General features: G+C 31.4%; 2 protein-coding genes across 2 annotated transcripts; both read right to left on the bottom strand.

Moving 5' to 3' along the window:
* Positions 1 to 7,515: 7,515 nt before the first annotated feature.
* On the bottom strand, positions 7,516 to 8,861 carry LOC100794431 (zinc finger protein CONSTANS-LIKE 4). Its single transcript, XM_003522287.5, has 2 exons — positions 8,148 to 8,861; positions 7,516 to 8,038 (listed from the first exon to the last, which is right to left on the bottom strand). Exons 1-2 carry the CDS (start codon positions 8,769 to 8,771, stop codon positions 7,733 to 7,735), a joined length of 930 nt encoding a protein of 309 aa, XP_003522335.1. The 5' UTR covers positions 8,772 to 8,861; the 3' UTR covers positions 7,516 to 7,732.
* Positions 8,862 to 15,555: 6,694 nt separating this feature from the next.
* On the bottom strand, positions 15,556 to 16,388 carry LOC100305509 (uncharacterized). The gene has a single exon (NM_001249453.2). It carries the CDS (start codon positions 16,332 to 16,334, stop codon positions 15,837 to 15,839), a length of 498 nt encoding a protein of 165 aa, NP_001236382.2. The 5' UTR covers positions 16,335 to 16,388; the 3' UTR covers positions 15,556 to 15,836.
* Positions 16,389 to 22,575: the final 6,187 nt, after the last annotated feature.

Below are 22,575 nucleotides of genomic sequence, written 5' to 3'. Positions count from 1 at the left end.
GTGACTGCCTGAATTTACAAATTTTCATTAACTCCTACACTCCAACATTAACAAATCATGCATGCATCAATTTTTTTATGTATGTCCTTTTTTTCTTTAAAAATGATGATTATAATGTTTAAAAAAAAGAAAAAGTTCCACCTGAACTGGCATAAGTTCGGAAAGTTAATGTGCTGTGCATGTCAAACTCATGGCGTCTATGCATCATAGATTGTCTTGCTTTTAATAAAGCTGCTTTAGATAATGGTAAGCATGCATGTTGTAAGGATATCGTGACGTAGAACATGAATCACAAAACGACTTGAAACAAATTAAGAAGAAAATTCTTTTCTTAAATTGCTAAACATTGCACACCAAAAATTGCTAAAGATTGGACTTAGGATTTAGTTAAATAAGGAAATAAAGAGAATGAACTTAATATATGGCATTCAATAAAAGAAAAATAAATTGTACGCATGTGATAACACGTACGCATGTTATCCTATCCAACAAGAGAATATATATGCTCAGGTGTGAATTAGCATACTCCATCGAATAGAGAATACGAATTAAAATGTCACTTACTTCGAGTTGAAAGGGATATATATGCTTAAATGCATGAAATGAAGTGATAGGAGATGGACTCAGAAAACATTTCGTCGACAAAGCAACTTATGCTCTTACGCACGAGAGAGAACCAAAGTGTAATCTTCATTGTCATCATCTCCACGATAATAAGTAATGCAAAGCAAAATAAAATGCAACAAACAAGAAAAAAAGAGAAAAAAAATATGTTGATCTTCGTGTTGCGGAAGGGGAAAGAGACATGCATGGAGAGGTGAGTCAAGAGTAGTACTTGCTAATAGAGAGCTTTGAAGGATGAATTAATGAACAAAATTACAAGGCAATCCGAAGCTTTATATGGAGTAGAACATATATTAGTTCTCTACCTTTTTTGGTTTAATACTTGCAATTATAATAGGAATAAATTTGCATGTCAACTTTCATGTATACTAAAAAATGTATCATGTATTCATGCCTTGCTTATCAAGTGATGTACTAGACAAGAAAGTGAATATTATATTAAGTCATGATTTTCATATTACTTTCTGAATAGCTGGAAAACCATTATAAATTTTAAGTCAACTTAATAAGCTAGGTAGTAGGCATAAATTATTAACATTATCATCTAAATTGATTTATTTATATCTTTGACTTTTTTTATTAATACTAGGATACAAGCCAAGTATTCCTAACTAATATCAAAACATTTCTTTTTTGGAAAAAGATTAAGAACACATACTATTTAAAATGCGTAACAATTATCTAATCTTTTTCTTTTTAGCGTTTTGAATACTTAATTACCTATTAAAATAACCTTTGTGCTTAAGTAAGCCATGCTTCTAAATATTTTTGTTCGGCATAAACATTTAATAAACAACTCAAATGAAAAAAAAAACTCAAGCTCGTATATATGTTTTACTTGCACATTAAATCAAAGCTAAGAGATTAATTTTTCTGTAATTAGCTGAAACAATGGCTAAAACTTCACATCGATAAAAAAAAAAAAATTGTTTTTATTCCCGTCCCAAATAAATGAAATTTAGACAAAATGGATAATTGTTTTTAAATGGTCATATATATAGTGAGGTAAGAAGTTGTGATTTAAAAGGTAGAGATTAGAAATTAGAAAATTGGAAATTAGAATTGTGATTCCAATTCTAAAAGGACTTCCAAACATTCGTATAACAAATCTAAGGACCTATTTCAATTTTAAACTTCAATTTCATACCCAATTTTGTATGCTAGCTAGACCTACAATTATTGTCAATTATTACACGTGGTTGATTAAGTTTCTTTAAAATTGATTAGAGTTTGCAAAGTTATTAATTACTTTGTTTAGTCTCATTCGCTCCATCGAACTGTTCTCTTTTTTTCATCCAAACTATTGATTTGTTGCACCCACTTTTCACCATTTAATAAATTATACTAGTTATATACATATGCATGTATTTTGCTAACAAGTAGAGGTGAATACGGGTCACCCTAATTTAATTTGGTCCAATTGGTGTTGATAGCAAAATTGGAGGATGGAGCCGGAGCTCTTGCTAAATACATCTCTCTGTTTGCTAAGTTAACCTTTTTCTTGTCGTTAAATTTTTTGTTACCAATTATACCATTTTAGCCGTGTTTCTGCACCCCCTCTTCACTCACACTCATCCTCCTCCTCATCATCATCATCCTCGTTTTCATCTTCTCCCTACATCCTCTTTCCCCCGTTTCTAAACGTAGGTCACTTCTTCGTTCCAACGAATTCGAGGAGGGGTTGGGTGAGGGAGAGTCTTTTGTAAAGGTTGGTCGGTCGAGGAGGATAGTGGTTGGAGAGAGAAGAACATCTTGGTTTTGGGTTCGGAGTTATGGTTGGGAGTGGGTGGTCGGATGGTGGTTGAAATCGAAAGAGACGTCATTGTTTCTTTTTCGATCTAGACTTAGGATTTCTTTTGATGCATTACACAAGGGAAAAACATGAAACAAAAAGAAATAATACTACTTCTTGCTCCTCTTTTCCACTACGTTGAGGTTGTTTTGTGTTTTTTTGAATTTCTTTAGGTGTGGGATCGACTGTGAAGGGCATAGCGTAGGTAGTGCCAAAGCCGACAATAAGGGCGGAGAGGAGGGTAATGACGACCAAGCTAGGGGAGAGGCAAACTTTGTGATGAGGGAGAAGCTATTATTGTGCGTGGTGACGAGGATGTAGAAACGGAGGATTTAGGGAGAAGAAGGTGAGAATGAGGATGAGTGTGAGTGAAGAGGGGTGTAGAAATAGGATTAAGAGGGTATAATTAGTAATAAGCAAGAGCCTGTTTGCTAAAGCGCCGGTCAATATAAAAAATGAGCTTTTATTTTCATGACCCATGCGCCTGCTCTGCGTAGCTTATATAGTTGGATGAGGATCATACAGTTTAAATTTTATATGTATATCTTCAATTTGATTTACGAGATAAGATGTCCATCCAACTGTCATAATTAGTGGACTAAGTAAATGTATTAAATTTCCTACCGCGGGAATTAGGATCCTATGGATTTTTGTTTTAATTAGTGAAAATTGTTGATATATGTAATATTAATTCATTTCTTTAAGTCATTTGAATTATACAATCTCACACATATATATCTCTGAATTTCTCTCGTTACAATAATTGTGGTATCTCCTTATCGGTTTGAAAATTAAGTAGCTACTCCGTCCCATAGAAACCCTTTTATTTTTGAAATGTGGACTTCCATAAATGAATATATGGTTCAATTATCAAACATAGGCCTGCTTGAATGCAGTTAGCCGACGGAACAAGAAAAAATAACCTCCACATTCATTGATCATTTGATTTATTCCATAACAAAGCTAGCCCATCAGACAAACCCATAGGCTCAACATAATTAATAACCATTAGTTCTGAAATTTCAGTTTGACTCTCTCACCTTTCCGATTTTTTTTCCCTCTTTCCTTTTGTTTCTCATAGGAAGTCAATGGTACGCTTGAGCTTTTTACACAATTGTAATTCTTGAATTCGCCACCACTCAATGTTATTGGTTTAGTTTAAACATTCTCCTTTTACCCTTCTTCAATATTCTGTCATGATTTGCTAACTCCTAATCCTCTCTTGAACTCTCCTTTTTAAGGTTAGGAAGTTGCAAATTCTTATAGCTTTTCTCCTCCTCTCCTTTCAAAACCACTAGCAATTTATTATCCTCATGCAATGGCAATTGCATGCACAAAATAGTCATGTCCTTTTCCAATTATGGCATTGTCCTTTACAAGGTCATTTTGCTTCGGAACAAGTAAATTCTTTTGGGCTCTTGGGCTTTTCTATTATTCTGCCTGAAAAACCAAATGCTATGGGAATCTCTTGTGACAGGAAAAAAATGGAAAGTTCTTATTAATAACATAGTTGCATGAAGTTTGAAGAACGTTCTGGTAGCATTTAGAAGATGCCAGGCTTATTTCGAAATAAGCAATCCAATAGTGAGAGATTTGGTTGAATTTTAAGACATCTAAAATTTTAAGGAATAAATCAAAGCACGATGCAGCCCAACTTTCCCTTTTTACGTTTAATAATTATGGTCTCATTTTCTTGGACACAAACTCTTTACTTTCTTGAGTTTCAAACGCTACACTAATTTTACTAATTAATACGACAATCTAAATTCATATATGAATAGTCTTGAAATGAGAGGGATCAATCTAAATTCCTCAAATCCATTTTGCACGAGTAATGGTGAAGATACCTGTAAAGGTACTTCACGATCAAATCAGCCAAAAAATCTCACACCACACAATCTATCAGAAATCCACTTTTTATATTCTACTTTTCCATTTTTTGCAATTTTTTTTATGAAAGTAATTAAGCAAAACCTTTGATTAACCTTAACAATGACGAAAGTCCGCTTAATTTGAATTCTATAAGACCTAATAAAATGACCTAAACACATCCACTAAATGACCCACAAGCTCAAGTAAATGTTCAGCGTTATTACTGGAGCAAGCCCAACTAAATTATTAACCTAATTAATCTTAATCCGCAATAAAATAAATGAAAACTAAAAAGAAAAAGGAAAATGAAAGTTGAGCTAGCGATCCTTTGTGTTGGTGGTGTCGCAGGGGGACCTAGCCCTTGGCGCAACGTGAGGAGGTTGTTGGTGTAAATGTGTCAATGAATTCACGATAGTGTGTCTGACCCGTGGTGAGGTATGTGTGCGTGTGCATTTTGTTGTAGGACAAGAGAGAATAAGAATGCAAGAGTTTCTTATATTATGGGTGCCAAATTTTGAGTGCTGAAACGTGTTATTTTGAATGCAAGAGAGAACAAAATGGTACAACTGCATGTAGTGGCGGACCTACGTTGGACTCAGCCCTCATTTTTTAAAATTCACTAAATATGTAAATAAAATCTTATATTTTTATATTTTATTTTATTTATATTTATATAATTGAACCTACTGATTTTATTTTTTATAATTTACACCCACTAACTCAGGATTTTGGATCCGCCACCGCATGTTATTTAGTTAGGCAAAAACAGTGACATGTGGTGATTAATGTGTGTGTTGTTAAAATTTGGTGAAGGTGCATCCAAAAGAGTGACACTCTTTTTATACGTGTGAAACAACTCAATACACTATCCCCTATAAGAGGTGGAAATGATTATGAGATTATTAAAGGACAACATATATAAGGGTGATACCCCCACTATCATGTTAGATAACACATAATAGAACTTGCTTGGATTTTTTGGGTCTCTCCAATGTTAAAACTCTTTAAGGTGTGTTCTCTAACATGAACAACTTTTATGCACACTAATAAACAAATTCTAATGAATAAATTATCATGCATAACTTGAAAGAAAAGTGTTAGACTTGATTAAAATATAGCTTAATAAAGGGCAGGATTTTGGTATATATACATAACAAGTGGTAAAATAAGCTTAAAAAAACAAAACAAAAAAAGTTGAACTGGTGACATATTACGCTGTTAAAATTAGATGGACTATTAAAATTAGATGGACTCGTGGGATAACTATCCATCAATTCTTAACTTTTCCTTTTTATTTTATACAAATAAATACCTTTTACATTCTTCCTTAATAATTTTTACATAAAACAACTATTAAATTTTATTACAACAGTCGTTAGAGATTATAAATAATTTTTTAATAAAAAGTATATCATTTTATTCGGTAAAAATTGTACTCCTTTCATTCCAAGATAATTATGGTTCTAGATTATTTTACACATGAAAAAAATGGAAGAGAATAGTAATTTTATAAAATTAACCTATATCATCATCAATATATTTATAGATTTTATTATCTACCATTATAAGAGATATAAATGAAAAAAAGATAATTAATATTACATTAAAAAATTAGAATGACAATTATTTTGGAATAAATTTTTTTCTTACGCAACAATTATAATGGGACACAGGGATAGTATATTTCTTGACTTTTAAGAGCAATGATTAGGTTATGTTGGACAAAACTAACTGAAAGTAGTTTAAAGTTGAAAAATTATTTTATTAAATTATAAGTGTTCGCATAACTAACTATTGAACTAGCTAAAAAGTATAAAATGATAAAAAAAATAACAAAATCATAATTTATTTAAAAAAGATAACTAGAAAATTGGATAATTATATTTGAGGATAAAAATGAAAAAAAAATATCAAAAGCTAGAAGCTAATGTTTTAAAAAATATTATTTCAAGTAGCGTTTCAAAAAATGCTAGTAGCTAATAAGTTGTGTTCGACAAGACATTTCAGTTAATTTTTAAATTTTTTACTAATTAAAAAAATTTGTTTGACTGCTGTACACAAGCTTTTTTTCAATAGCTTTTGACGTTTTCTGAAGTGCTACGAGTAATATTTTAAAAAAAAAAAAACTAACTTCTAAGCTCTATTTTTTTTATATTTTTTTACTTTTATTCTCAACATATTTATCCAATTTCTTAATTATCTTTTTAAATAAATCATGATTTTATTATTTTTCTTTCATTTTACACTTTTTCAACTATCTCAATACAACTAGTTTTGTCAAATACTTATAATTTAATAAACTAATTTTTCATTTTTCAACTAATTTTATTACACATAAATTTTTTTTTAAAATTATTTACTAAACATTTAAACAAAATTTTCAGCTAATAAAAAAAATTAACCGTAATATTTAATCAAATATAACTTAAATGTGTAAGAAGTGCAAATATTTCCCGACACATTATTTTCAATACACTTTTTACTAGTAAAAGAATAAGATAAACAATTTTATTAAAAGATTCCTATAAAAATGACAATAGGTAATATAGCTTTCAAGAACACCTTTGAAGAACATATTAGTCTAAAATATGTTCCAAAGCCACGTTTAATGAAAAGTAAGAATTTATTGTTTTGCAGACCGTTAGTTGAATGATTCACTAAAGAATAAATAAGCATACGGTATCTAGTTAGTTTCAATGGACAGAAGGAAGCATCACTGGAGTGGCCAGATTAAAAAAGAACCCTAATATATCGAAACATGTTTTGGATATAATTTTAGAATTTAATATGTAAAAAGTAGCTCAAAAAAATTCATCACATGATATCATAAAATATTACTCGCGTATTTAAATATATAGTATAAACATATCTTCATAAAAAATAACTCAAATTTTTTTTTTTACATGATGATATTACTCATAAACATTAATACAATACAAAAAAAACATTTTATTTGTTGATTCTTACAAAAAAAAAACTGATGTACTTATCTTGTTCTTAAACATACGCATGCTCTTTATGAGGCCGCGAAAGTCGAAATACGCTCCTCTGCTATATTTACTCACCAAACATACAGCGCGGGACAGCTCAGTCTACAGTGAGGGTTAATACTGTTTACAAATATCAAAGATATGATTAAATATAATCTATGATTAAAAAATATCTTAATCACGTCATGCCAACATCAACATTGCCAGGCTTTCATAAGCTAGATCTGAACGCAGTCATAACCGAAAACGAGGTGCTATTAGCATCGTTCCCTAAAAGCTGTCAAAATTCATCCAAAAACATCCAACAAACTACAAAATCTATCACAAATGTGTTTTTGCAACTTTACATTGCATAATTCAAACAAAAAAGAAAAGAGCATAGTGTATATACAGCAAAAACAACAGCATCATTCATATTCATATAATGATATATATGATTAACATCATAGCGAAATCAACACGACGGAACGACGCCGTATCCAGCCAGAGGGTCCGGGTCAGTGCGTTTCGCAAACCTCCCTTTGATCCTTGGCCTCGCCTCCGCATATGCTTTTCTCGATGCGTAACGAATCGTCTTCTCGAACTTACGGTTCTTCCTCTTCTCCCTGTACCTCAACACTCTCGCCTCCCTATCCGCCGCCGAGAACTGCGCCGTCACCGTCACCGTCACCGGAGGCACCTTGCTGTAGCTGCAGTTCGATGTCTCCGACATTGTGTTCCCGTCCGGCACGACTCCAACCTCCATCGACGACGACGATACCTAAAAAAAATCACAAGAACAAACAAATTTAGGTTAAGCGTTGATCGATTCCGAAAAAATAAAAAGGAAAACAAGTAAACAACAGTGAGAGATCGTTCTTAAGACTTACACTCTGGCTCATCTGAGACTGTGAGAGAGTGGTATTGTACTTGTAACCGTAGGCGAATGGCTCGAAGTTGCTCTGCACGGGAACGACGCCGTCGGCGGTGGCGGAGCTTTTCTGCTCCGCCTTAGGATCCACGGCAGCATAATCCAGATCTATGTAAGGAACCGGCTCGGTTTCGGAGAACAAGTACTGAGAGGAATTTAGATCTGTCTTCGGATTAGGAAGCAGCCAGGAGGCGGCCTCGGCCTCCTCGGTGCTGACGTCAGCATCGGCGTCGGAGAAGAAGCGGTGGTCATCTAGGAAGTTGATCGGCGAGGAGGCCTTGACGGAGTGTACGGACTCGAAGAACGGTGAGACGGGGATGCGCTCGTGGCGGCTGGCGAGGGGGTTGGCGGAGTGGATGTCGCGGTCGCAGGCAAGGCAGAGCGCGGCGGCATCAGCCTTGCAGGTTACGTGCGCCGGGGCCTGCTCGCACACCTCGCAGAGCGCCACGCGCGGGTGGCGCGACGCGAGCTTGTTGGCGGCGTGGACCTTAGAATCGCAGGCGCCGCAGAGGAACGCGGCGTCAGGGCGGCAGTACAAGGTAGCAGTGGCGGATTTGCATGAGTCGCAGAGCTTGGAAGCCATGGTTGGTGGCTCCGTGATGTGTTGTTTTTGTTTGGGAATAGGGTGTGGTGTGGAAGCGATGAAAGAAAGAAGGCTGATTACTTGAAACAAGTCCAAGTCTATCTGGTGGGGCCAGGGAGATCTGAAGAGGAACCAATGGAAGGATGACACGTGGATGAATCTTAGCCAAGTCGATGGTGCAGTAATGGAGGCTTTTGGGTTTGAAGTTTGGATGGTGCGGTGCCATGCCAATGGACCCCACTTTATGTCTTGTGGCTGGGGCTGACACAATTATCGGGCCACCTCCTCCAAAGCTTTTTGGCATCTTTATATTATTATCATTCCCTTGTACTTTTTATTCTCTAAATAATTTTCTAGTATTTATTTCCACCTACCAAAAATAAAAATATACTATTTGTTTTCGTATTAATATACTCTCCGATTTGATGGGGTATCTACTAATAAAGAAAATGGTTTCATATTGTGCATTGATTTTGCGTTGCAGTTGCTGTCACCTTTTAGGGTATGTTTAAAAAACGGTTTACCTTTCCTACCTATGATAAAATCAAGACTAAGGTTGCACATGCTTTCTGTTAATATATATCTTCATTTTAGAGTTAAATAAATTGGTTTTTTTTTCTTTCTCTTATATCAAAAGTATGATTTTATCGTGAAAAATGATGTATGGACATCATTATGTTACTTGTCATAAAAGAAGAGAAAGAGAAAAAAAAAGAGAGATAGAAATATGTTTTTTTTTTCCAATGCTGCCAGAAATATAAGAAATAAGAAACAAGCGGCTAAGCCCTGCCTCATAAAGCAAAACAAAAATGTGGATAGCTAGATTGATCACATACATGATTTCGATTGGTTATTAGGTAATATAATGCAATAATAAGATACATATAAAGGAAATACCATGTGTCAATGGAATATATGTGATATTAAATTATTTACATGTAATTATCCTTTTATCATTAATCACAAGAGCAAACACTTTATTACTTTAGTGTTAAAAAGTTAATTAGTTGTATTGATAAAAAATATTTTTAATAATTTAATAAAATACTATGAAATATGAATTAAATTATGTTTACATGTTATCAATAATTAATGATAAACTTTTATATTATCATATCACTCTTTATGTCATTAAAACTTTCTATTGCATCTATTTTTTATATAGCTTAAATATATTTTTAATTTTTTAAATTAGGGGTATGTATTTTTCAGTCCCTCAAATTAAAATTTATTTCTTTTAGTCTTTTAAACTTGAAAAATGTTTATTTTAATTCTTCTCTCCAACTAACATTTGACATTAGTGTGTCAAAGTACATATTGATTATATAATTTGTGATGGTTTATTGTTGGGATTTTAAATTTTCTTAGATTTCGAAGTCTTTTTACAATCCCGATATGATATGATGTTAAAAAGAAAAAGAGGAAAGGAGGGTGGCAGCTACAAATTGTGGAAAAGAAATAATAGTTCAAAAATTAACAAGTATTAACATATCATATTACTAATTCTAGAGAGATGATTGTGGCAGCTAATGCAGAATATGAAATGTCTTGAGTTTTCCTCATATCAAAATATTGGCATTTTGTAATCCTCATTCCCGTTCAAACAAAATAATAGTGCCTTGTTTTTTTGTTATCAAATTCAGAAAATACCAAATTCACAATCAAGATAACATTTTAATTTAAAAATATAAATTATTCAGTTTTTCAGGACCTATGAAAGAGTCTATATGATACTGGCCGGAAGTTAAAAATCTTCTACAGTAATAAATCACTGTAATTGACCAAAAATCAAGAAAGTTATTCCAACTTGAATAACCCACACCGCCATTCACATCAAACAGTTATACAAACAAAAAAGGTGCAAGACATGAAACATAGAATCCGACGCTCGCCGAGGACCTTGATGTAGTTGTTGTAGCACAAAGGATGAGGTTGCTATGCATGCAAAGTGGTATAGGTTAGATTTTGCACGAGAGTTGTTTGAGGAAATGCGTATGAAGAACGAGGTTACTTATGAATGTGATTGTTGCATTTTTTTTTTTAATTTGTGGCATGCTTTAAAATTTAAATTAAAAATCAAATTATGATGATAAAAAATTACTACAAATTACACATTTAATATGTCATCTACTTGGAAAGATGGACTGAAAAAAGTATTTTATAATTTTAGAGGACTCAAAAAAATAAATTTTAATTTAAAAGACTAAAATAAAATACTATTGTATTTAAGAGACTTAAAACATATTTAAGTCTTTCTTTATATATAACTTTATTTGTATTATTTTCCTCTTGTTTGATATTTATAAAAGTATAAATTATTAATTATTTTCAAATTTTTATGTTAAAATTTGTTATGTTAAAATTTTGAATTTTCATATCTCAATTTTGATTACTTTTATTTTCAACCTTAAATTTTATTGACTATTTACAATGTGAAATTAATTTTCTTCAGTTTTTCTATATTTGCTCATTTCTCTTAAATTTGAATTATTATATTTTTATTTAAACTAAAAAAATACAGTTATAATGTTTGAAATAATTGCTAGTTAAATATAATTTAAAGGGGTGGGGGATCTGAAAATGAAACATAACAACAAACACACCTGCAAAAAAGTTACTTTATATGATGTGTCGTATTAATTTTCTAGACCATGCAACAAAAAAATATATTAACTTTATCTTATATAATTGTTACAAAAAAAATCAGAATTTTCACACAATTTTCAAATTATATATATCATGTTAACCTTTTATAGAAAATGATAGATTGTATAAAAAAAAATATAATGATTTGAAAATATAATAATAATAACAATTATTATTATTACTATTTAAGAAAAATATAATAGAATTCTTTGTTCAAAAGATTTAAAAAACAAACTTATCACAAAGTTCTTTTTACCCCAAAACTTACCCATAGCCTTTTATATTTTTTTTATTATAATATAAACTTAAAACAGAACTTAAGAATTATAAAGCCTGGAGATGGGCTTAAGCAAAGCTGCTTCAGAACTTTAGGTCAATTAATGTCCAGAAAGTATATAGGCTCACCATTTATATTGTCATTTTGGATAATAAATTAGTTGAACCTCTAAGAACCTCGAGTGTGGACTAAAGCTAATAGTGACTTAAAGCCATACGAACCTTTTTCTTTTGTCACAATTTTTTGTTTCCTCCACTTTCTCTTTACTTCCCAATCCATCTATAGTATACTCAATCCAACGCCATCGATTCCACCCAAACTTAAGTATCACTTTCTTCCCATAATTTTCTGACAGCTTCTAGGGTGCACCACTACCTCATATGCTCTATGGTGCACTATTTATAATACCCTTTAGATTAATCACGGTTTATATTTTTATAATAGACTCTCCACATGTGATCACAACTCCTCCTTCACCGATGTCTCTGTTGTGTGACGTCCGTGGAAGCAATTTCTACACTGCCTTTAACTACACCATTGACTACAGGAAACAATAATGCAGGAATAATAATTAAACGGAAATTAAAAAAGCTTTCCTAAATTGGAGTTCGCACGTTGATTTGCTAATGGATTAATTTCCATTCATAAGTGTTCTAATTGGTTGACTTTGTCAATTCATTTGATCTCGATCTATTTTCCTGTTAGTTATGCTCAATTAGATCATTACATTCTTTGCCAATTTATTTTATCTTTAGAGGATCAAACATATTTTTGTGATTTAAAGCTTAAGTTTCCTTCCACATGATTCCAACGATTAAGTTTACTATTTCCTTCTTTCCTAAGTATCCAAGGTTATAAAAAATGGTTATCAATTACGTCACATGAAGAAAATCAATAAATAAAGAATCAAGAACAGAACTTAGTAGAATACCAAAATTATTCAATTAAACATCCATTATCCAATCAAGGGTTAAGCCCCCGGTCTATAAAAAAAATCTAAAGAAAACACTCAAACATAGGGAAAACAAAATCAAAGAGATAAGAGAAGAGCATCCGAAAGAAGAGAAGGATCATCCCCAAGGCTAGAGATGTCACTTCCTATCGACATAACATAAAAGTCTTATGCAAACAATGGACTAATATAAATCTAGACCCCAACAAAATAAAAACATAAAAATTGATTTAAAAAAATTGTCGCAGGTGACATTTCACAAGTAAACTTTGTTTTATGGGTTGCTTATAATTTTGTTGTTTGGTGGTGTTCGAACAAGTTGTAAATTGACTCATGGTTAACAGGGAATCCATGAACTACTTGTGATCTTTGTTGTCTTGTGTCAAGAAGCATTGCATATTGGTTCAGGAGCAGATGGAAATTTATAGGTTGATCGTGAACCTTGTTGTCCTATCACGAAAAGTTCATCTTTTATTCATTTTATTTTAATTCCTTGCATCCAAGCTTCCATTGATTCCTGACACATACTTTCTTGCTCTAAAGCAAACTAATACTTGCTCCTAAAACCAAAACAAGAACCCAAACTGACAAATTCCAAAAGGAAAGAAAAAAACATTGAAGTTAACTATAATTCAACCTATACGAAGAGAAAACATGTAATTTGTCCTAACCAAAAATGCTATACAACATGAATGCATCACCAAGTTACAAGCAAACATTTTTATAATGCTCTAATCCTATAAAATACGAATAAGCTGATTAGGTGAAATTTAGCAGCCGATTGGACTCGTGCCTTTAGTTTGAGACAAATGACAATAGTATCGAATCTTTTCAGTAAAATTGTTAGTGACTATGGTACAATTCAAGCATAAAAACGTCGTTTCCGTTGTTTATAAGTCATGTCATACTTTTATAATTCCATGGCCATCTATGTCGCCTACCTTCATTTCATCCAGCCATATTATATTATAAGGCAACAGCATATATATTAATATATATTACCAGAGTACGTGCAATGCTCCAGCATATTCCCATAGCGCGCAGTTTATATCCTCCATATATCTCATCTTTATAATTAATCCTTGCTTTATTACTACATGCATAAACACGGCCCAATAAGAAGTCTAACATTAGCCAATTAGGACCTATTTATAAGTTTCTTTAGAAATAATTTTAAGAAAAAAAAATAAAGAGATTATTTTTTTTACAAATTGAAATAAGTTTTCCATCAATTAATTATTAACTAATTTATTTAAAAAATGAGAGGATATTCATAAATTAATTAATGATTAATTAATAAATAAATTATTTTAACTTATAAAAAAATATATTTCATTTTTTTTTTATTTTTTTCTTCTAGAAGTGCTTTTAGAAAAATTTATCCAAAATGCTTTTAATGGAAAATAAAGAAAAAGTTGTCGAAAAGGCTAGCCAAATCCACGGATTAGAAGCACTGTTGCAGTATTTCTTTCTTTTCCCATTTATCTTTAGAAGGGTACATTTTCTCCATATAAAAAAACAAAAAGTTGAAGGGATGCATTTTTTGTGATGTATTTATTCACCCAATCCGATTAGAAGTGAAAGATGGAAGGTGGGTAGAAGGCATATATCTACATGTCTTATAAAGATTTGTTTATCGATCAGTTCATGTCTTATAAAGGTTGAAGAAGTTTATTTTCCCTCAAAGGGCTAAAATTTTTTCAGCATAACTTCATTCAATCTGATCATGATAATCTATGAATGTACGTTTATATTCTTGTCAGAGGTCATAGATAACGGTCACTGTGGTGACAAAGCAAAAATGAAAAACAAAACTGAAAGAACAAATATTTTGAGTTTAATTTTCTTTTTTGAAGGTATTTTGAATTTAATTTTTATACACACATCACTAATGTAAATTATCAATCAATTAGATATCACCATCAATATGACTATCAAATAATAATAATAATAATTATCATAAAAAATTTTAAAAAAATATGATGATTTGTAATTATAATAATATTACATACAAATTATACAAAACTATTTTTTCTCGCATTTTTGGATTCAAACTTTGATCAAAGGTAGAAAAATTTAACTACAGGCTGCTTTCCTGCTTGGGTCAAAATTATTCACCTATTCTTTTTGTTTTTATTTTTTCACTTCTTGCTTTTACTTCAAATACTTATTTTTATATTTTATTTTATTTAAGTTTGTGTTTTATTTTATTTTTTGAAACCTTTATAAACAGTACCATAAATAAACAACACAAAAAATTAACATAAATAAAGAAATAAATAATATCATTTATTTTTTCCTTATTTTATTATGTTTATGTTTCATTTTTATTTAAAGTTGTCAGGTGACTTATTACTGTGAGTGATGTGACAAAAATAGCCTCATTTTAATAAAATATTTTAAAATAAATGTGCATAATCTTTGGTTTAAATAATATGAACTCCATTGTGCAATAATTTATAGGTGTATTCAACCGCTTGACAGTTTGATTTATGGTTGTAGAATTAATTTTAAATATATTTTTACATATTTATTTTCATGTCAGAATAAAATTTGAAATTTATGTTTTAAGTTAAAATAACTTTAGATCATTTTTACATCAATTAAAAAATTTATACCGAGTATTATTTTTTAAGTTACTTTTATTCAAAGTTAATCTTATAAACATTCATTCAAATACACATTTACAATATTCAAAATTATGTTAGCAAATTATTTTTTATATTTATACACTTTATTCATATTTTTTTTATTTTTAATATTTTTTATTCTATTACATGATATCATCTCAGTATTTATATAATTTTTTTTTCTCATTCTAGATATCAAATAACACTCAAGTGTCTATAGACTATTTTCTATTCCTTTATAAAATAACCTAAACATTGTAATTGTTTGATTGGAAACTACACACCCTGCAAAGTTTCGAAATGATATGTAGGATTGGAAACAACATTGTAATTGTGGGATCCATTCGCAGCCTGATGCATTAACAAATACAAGACTCTGGCAGCTCTTTTAAATTCTAATTCATCTCGTTTAAATTTACAATTTCCGAACAACAATAGAATACAAACAAACAAGGAAAAGAAAGAAGAGGGAGGGAATGCTAGGAAACAAAGAAAGATGCTCCCCTGTTTCTCAAATCTAGCCCACGATAGAATCATAGACTTACAAACCAAATGACAACTTATTGTCGTGGCAGGCTCTGTTGTTGCGTTGTTTCTTGTGGTTGCGGAGACGTAGGTTGTTGAACAGGGTTTTTCTCTAATTTCTCAGAAGTCACATGGTTTTCGAGGTTTTCCTCAAAATGGTTGGGAACACAGCGAGTAACAGAGGAGGCTTTCGGGGTGGCCAAGAATGTGGGTTTGTCATCTCCGGCCATAATGACGAGAATCTTCTCCTCGTACACCTTAACAGAGTCCTTGTTTGCAGAGTCACCCTGTTTCTCACCAGCAACACTTTCCAAGTCCCTTTCGGCGTTTTCTTCGTTCAGTAACTGGCCGGAAAGTTTCCAGTAGGAGCAGGCTAAGATCAAGAGAGCAAAGGCTATGAGACCGAGCATCGCAGCCAGTCCTCCAAACAGATACGGAACCGGAGAGTGCCACGTCGAGTGCTGAGAATAAGGACTTATGGTGGTGGCTGCGGGTGCTATTGGAGTTGTTGTTGTGGTGGGGATGGTTCTCATTTTGTTTCTAGTGTGTGTGTGTGTGTTGAGAGAAGAGAGAAAGAAGGTTAGCTTGTAAGGGAAGAAGTGGGGTGGCGGGGTATTTATAATGAAAGGAAAGTGGGTTATTGGCTTTCTGTTTTGTGTCACGGACTTGGCCCTGTTTTGTTGTTGCAACATATAACGTGCAGGGTAAGAGTTGCAGCAGCCACAGGTGTCTTAGGAGAACTACAATCTTAAACTCTTTATGCTATTCACCAATTTTCATCTCATAAACACTTTATTAACTTTTCTTATAAATATTTTCAGTTATATGGTTACATGAAAATTATAATTGAAATCATAAATAAACATAATAATAGTTTGCGATTATGTAATTCCAAAAGATATCACTTAACATATGAATCAACTGCTACTAATTTGTTTCGATTAAGTTAGTTGTTTTCAATTTCAATTAAGCTAATAATTTTGAGTTTAAATCTTAAATATATAATACAAATTTACTCCTTTAATCTCGAATATGAATAATAATTTTTTTTCTTAAGTATAAATAAATTTTAATTATTTATGTGTTATTCAACTAGATTATCTTTAAAATATCATTCATTTATTCATTTATTAAGGTTAGTTTTTAAAAATATTTGATCAAATTCCAATGAAAAATATAAATATATATTTTTAATTAAAAATAAGATAATTTAATAAAATTAACTGTTTTTTCCTAATAAATATGAAGTATTTTTTTTTATGATCGATTCCGTAGAAAATATATATATCTAGCGCTGCTGTACACTAAAATCTGCCATGAGATATTATGTAATGATTTTTTTGTACTAGACATGGTTTTGTTCATGAGGGTTTTCTGTTTTGCTTAGAGTTTGCACTTAAATGCTACTGGGGGCCCTCTGTCGGGACTGATTCTTTCACCCCGGCAATTGAGAATGGAAGGACAGGGGAATTTTTTATCTAAAGAAAACTTAAGTATATTTTTTAGATGATTTTGATACTACTTTTCAATTAAATATGAAGGTTCATTTTAGTATTTATTGTTCACTATAAAATTTAAATTGTGAGATTTGTTAAGATGAAATCTTATTTTTTCTTTTTAATTAAATTTAAGGTTCATTTTAGAAAACATTTTTTTTTTGAAAAAAAAAATAGTCTCACCGAGTTCATTATGAGTTTATTTTTGACTAAAATATAATTTTAATCCCTCTTTATAGTAATTTTGATCTCTTAATTTTAAAATTAAAATATTTGATTTTTTAATTTTAAAAAATAATAAATTTTAATCTCCATCCCAATTAAAATGTTGACCGCGTTGACTAACATTAAAATTTTACTATTCGTTATTTTTGTTTTGTTCCCGAGACTTTTGGTATATTTGGAACGACTTATGTAACATGAATCTCATATTCTCTCTCCACCTCCAATACTCTCATTATGAAGAAGTATTTGTCGTTTTTGTTTCGACGTGGTTAATCACGTTAAAGAATTGAAAGGATTTTGATGGGAGTAGCGGTTTGTGATTTGTGGGAGAAGCAATGGTTTGTAGAAGAGTGCATTATGATGTTTCTGACCCAACATTTCTGCAGCAAAGCATGCGCTAACTTTTCAAGATATCAGTAGCCAACCAACTGAATCTGGGAATTTGGAAGTTGTTAAATTTTGAAAAGCCAATTTTGCTTCTTCTTTTGGCCTGATTGTTTGATGAACTCCGGCAGGAGGTCCGGTTGGTCTCCGGCAAAGTCATTTTTGGAGAGGTTCAAGAGACAATGAGGGGAAACCAAAATTAACGTTAATTTTTAACAGTAAACATGTTAATTTGGACGGAGAAACCAAAATTACAGCCTTTTAAAATTAGGACTAAATGTCTTTGGTTCCAAAATCATGAATAATAAAAAATATAAACAGATTAAAATTACATTTTAGTCTTAATTTTTTTCTAAATATATGCTGAACTACTTGAATTACATTTTAGTCTTTATTAAAATTACACTTTGACACCTCTATGCCTTTAGGCCAATCAATTCCCTTACCAATTGATCGTTGCCACTGTGAAAATTCCATGCTTACCGTAACCTATAACTAATTCGAACCGATTACTTTGGATATTTTAACCTGTTCACATTGATGGAAAACTAACCAAACCCTTCAAATTGTCGACTTTGGTTCCTAAATTATATGCTACAAAATCTTAGGATCGTCCTCTGTTTAGTGTCGTCGTAGACTTTCTGTTCACAGAATCAATGTCGTTGTTTCCTCATGACAGCAGAGTGGGGACCTTTAGCTTGAATCATAGATCGGGAACTGAGAGAAGTAAAGGTCATATATAATAATAATTGAATAATATAAAACATGTACGAGATGAGAGGTGGAAGAAAAAGAATTTCAAATTCGAGTAATCACTAGTTGGCAACTTGTGTGTTAACGAGTTACGAGTATGAATGAACTAATTAATTGATAGGGAATTTTTTTTTGTCCGGTACCGTATTTATCATATGATGAACATTCTTGTTCTGTTGAAGCTCTATTAGTTATTGCAACTTCGGAATTATCTTTGCACACAGAGAAAGGGAGGAAGGAGAACATGCATTACAACAGAAGTTTGTGTTTGATGGAGACATGGTGCATGATGTCATTTGGAGAGTACGATTTGCACTTTTTTTAATTTTTAAAATTGTGGGGTTTAAAGAGAATAATTAGCTACATTAATTGATGATATTGCTTTATAGATACCGTGGTAGTATTTAATCTTCTCCACTAGACCACAAATAATGCATCTAGAATGGCATATCTCTAGCGGGATGATGTAATATTTTTCAAGTTCTATCGAACATAAAAATAGAAGGAAAAAAAGAAACTCTTATCCATTTGAGGAGAGCCACCTTCCATTGTGGGGTTTTTTTGGCTTTTGGGTTGCCATCTAACACCACAGTGAAAGCGCACTATGTGCTGTATGATGAGACGTTTGTATAATGAAAGTAGCCACAATCATCAACGAGGGATAAAAGAGAATAAGCAATGTGGGCAAAGTGGAAACAAAGCTGCTGCGGTTTTCCTTTAGTTTCATCATTTGCATTTCTGATTTGATCTTTTTGTATGATGAATTTAAGGGTCTTTATCAATTATATTACCATTGCTGGAACTGTTGAGCACAGGAAAGCCCCCATCATACTGTTGATTATTCACTCTTTGTTTCAGTGTAACGATGAAATTTAGGACTAGGTGCCAATGGTTGTCATTTCCTCTTGCTGCACGTACGAATGTGCTTGAGGAGTATATTCGGATTAATTATCCCATGTGATGTATTAACACCCAATTGATGGTTCGACACTCTGCATAGCACATTGCTCCATTGCAAATTCCCCATTGGTTTTGATATGCAATCGCTCGGGTATACATGATGAGACATGCACGAGAATATATCCAAGTCAAATATGTAACAATTGCAATGGTGAATGCATATGCGTTTGCGTCTATGTGCATCAAAGTTTCTCCTTAGTTCTTACACATTTTTTCTGACTGCCATAGGTTTGTTCTCCTGTTCAAATAGTAAAAATTCTTTTATATATCTGGCTCATGATAAAGAAAAAAAAAAGTTTTATGTAAAGGAAAGAAAACAATTAAATTTCATGTAGACAACTCGTTCGTTTAAGATAATAATTCCCTTAAAAATATAATAAAGATAAATATTTTTATATTTTCCATTTTCACCTTTCTTTTGAAAGAATTTATTTTCTTCTTAATTTTTTTATCAGTTATTAATATTTTACTAATGAAAAATTTAAATTCATAATATTTTTTCTCTTTATTTTTGTCGTCATTTTATAATCTTGTTCTTTTTTTTTTTTAAATCAAGTCAAATATTGCCATCGTACAAAGTTGACTGACTAGTTCAAAAGCTTTCCTTTAGAGCGGCTCTCACTCTTCACTCGTGAAATTCAGTTGGTCATAGGTTGTTGAAGTTAACCACAATACCGCAATAATACGCATGAGGTAGATTTAGTTCTTCCCATGGTCTCCATAAAAGGGGGGACAAGTTTGATGCAAAAAAGAGAAAAATTTAAAACCAATGTCTCATTAAGTATGTACATATTATTCATGCGATTATAAAATATCGTTAACAAGGAAAAATAAATTTAACAGTTTTTTTATTGTTAATAAAAATATAAATTTGTATCATATCACGAAAAAAAAAAAGTAAATTTGTTAATAGATAGGGACAAAGTTTGGGAGAGAACAATGCACAAGAGAGGAAGAGGTAGGGAGATGTGCCAAAAAAAAGAAGAAAGAGAGGTGAGAGAGGATCACGGGACCTAAGATTAAATGTGTGTTTGAATTGCTGGTGAATTAAACTCATCATAATTTTTTGAAATGACAAATAGATCGTGATTGTACGTGTATGATAATTTTTTAGTATCAATCAAACATGCCATAAAAGATTCAAAAGAGACACAGAGAGATCACACCAAATCATGAGATTATGGAAGGAAAAAATAATCTAATGTTATTTGAAATTCTTTCATTTTATAAGAAAACAAATCTCGTATAAATTTTCTATCCTTTTAAAATTTCTTTGAAGTTGATATCTAATTAAATCATTTAAATATATGATATTTTAAATCCAAATAAAAATTATACTATTTTCTTACAACACACTATTAGGTCTTCTAGGTTACTATTTTCTCTATTTTTGTGTTTTTAGTTTCGGCTGTTAATTTAGACCGTTAAACTCAAAAGAAACGGTCAATTTTTTAACGACTAAAAATAGTTAAACTTTTTTTTAGGGATTGAAACAAAAATTGGGAAAACAAAATTTTGATAGTTTTAAAACCACTAAAAAGGGTAAAAAATAATTTTTAAAAAATTTATCACATAATTATTATGTCAACAATAATCATCCACATGACACGTGAAGTTTTATATCTATAAGAATATCTTTGTCATCACTCGATCTAAGTTAATGATAAAAATTAGAATTGAATAGATAAATTTAGGAAAGATAAAATCGACCAAAATATTTTTAAAGAATTTAAAGTGAAAACCCATATGTAATACAGAACCAAAAAAAGTTAATTAACCCTATTTTATATATATATGAAAAAAAAAGGTCAGCACAATTTTGTGCCCGCTGCTCTTTAATTTGTACGTCTCCAATGTTAGTGGGAATATTTGTAAATGCCCCAGGTGCTGTAGTCCTAATTGCAATCATGGGTTAGAGATAATATCATAGTGGCACCATGGACCCAAATTGTGCACTACTGCACTCATTGAACAAGCAGCCATCATGTCTGTAAGCCCTTGTATTTGTTTTTGTTTAGACTAAATTTCATATTTGTCAGTTTTTTCTTTTCTTTTGCCTTCATATTTTGGCTAGGTATGCCCCTTTGGCCGTAAAAGATCACCAGACAAAAATATAAAATAAATGAGTTTGTTACTTTAACTCCATCGAATATAAGTGCGAAACTTTCATCTTGTCTAGTCTATGTATGTGGAGTCCCACTATTCTTTGTTCTTAGACACGGTATAGATAAAATGAAGTCACATTCACTCTCGTCCAGTGGCGGTGGCGTGATATTGGACATGTAAGTATATTTATTTTGGTTAATGGTATCTTCAATGTCACATCGTGAGTCAAATTAAACGGGCTAATTAAGGATGGTTTTGAATTTTGTGTGCATTTTGTCTTTGCCCAACTTAGATCTGCGAATAGAAATTAGCATATTCTTATTTGTAATGCTCACTCTCCACCCCCATTGCCACCTGCACTTGTTTGTCACAGGGCATGACTCTACTTTGTAGCTATTTTCATTCATCCCGTTCAACTATCTGAGCTGTGCCTTGGTGCCACCATGGAGGAATATTCTTCAATGCTAAGTATACTTAGTATCAAAGTGATGGTATGGTTTGCAAATAATCATACTCCTTTAGTATGTTGTCAATGAATGGTGCCATTTCAAAATCTAAATATATATGAAGAGTATCATCAGTTGTTGAAAGATGTTAATTAACTCCTTAAATGGATTGAAGTTTGGAAGAATTAGTCTCTAATTTTTTACTAACTCCGTGTTTGCTATGTGAGAAAATTAAGAAAAAAGAGTGGATGAAAATAATTTTAATTTAAAAATTATGTAATTCATTATCCTATTTCTTTTATTATTTTTTTCTTCAACTAAAAACATCTTTAATTTTTTTTCTTTTTCTCTCATTTATTTTCACTTATCCTTTTCGTTTTCATTCATATTATTTCTTTCATCTC

This window comes from Glycine max, chromosome 4, assembly GCF_000004515.6.
Source record: "Glycine max cultivar Williams 82 chromosome 4, Glycine_max_v4.0, whole genome shotgun sequence".
Lineage (NCBI taxonomy): Eukaryota > Viridiplantae > Streptophyta > Magnoliopsida > Fabales > Fabaceae > Glycine > Glycine max.
Note: the sequence above shows the minus strand (reverse complement) of the source record. Positions and strands in the feature narration are given on the sequence as shown.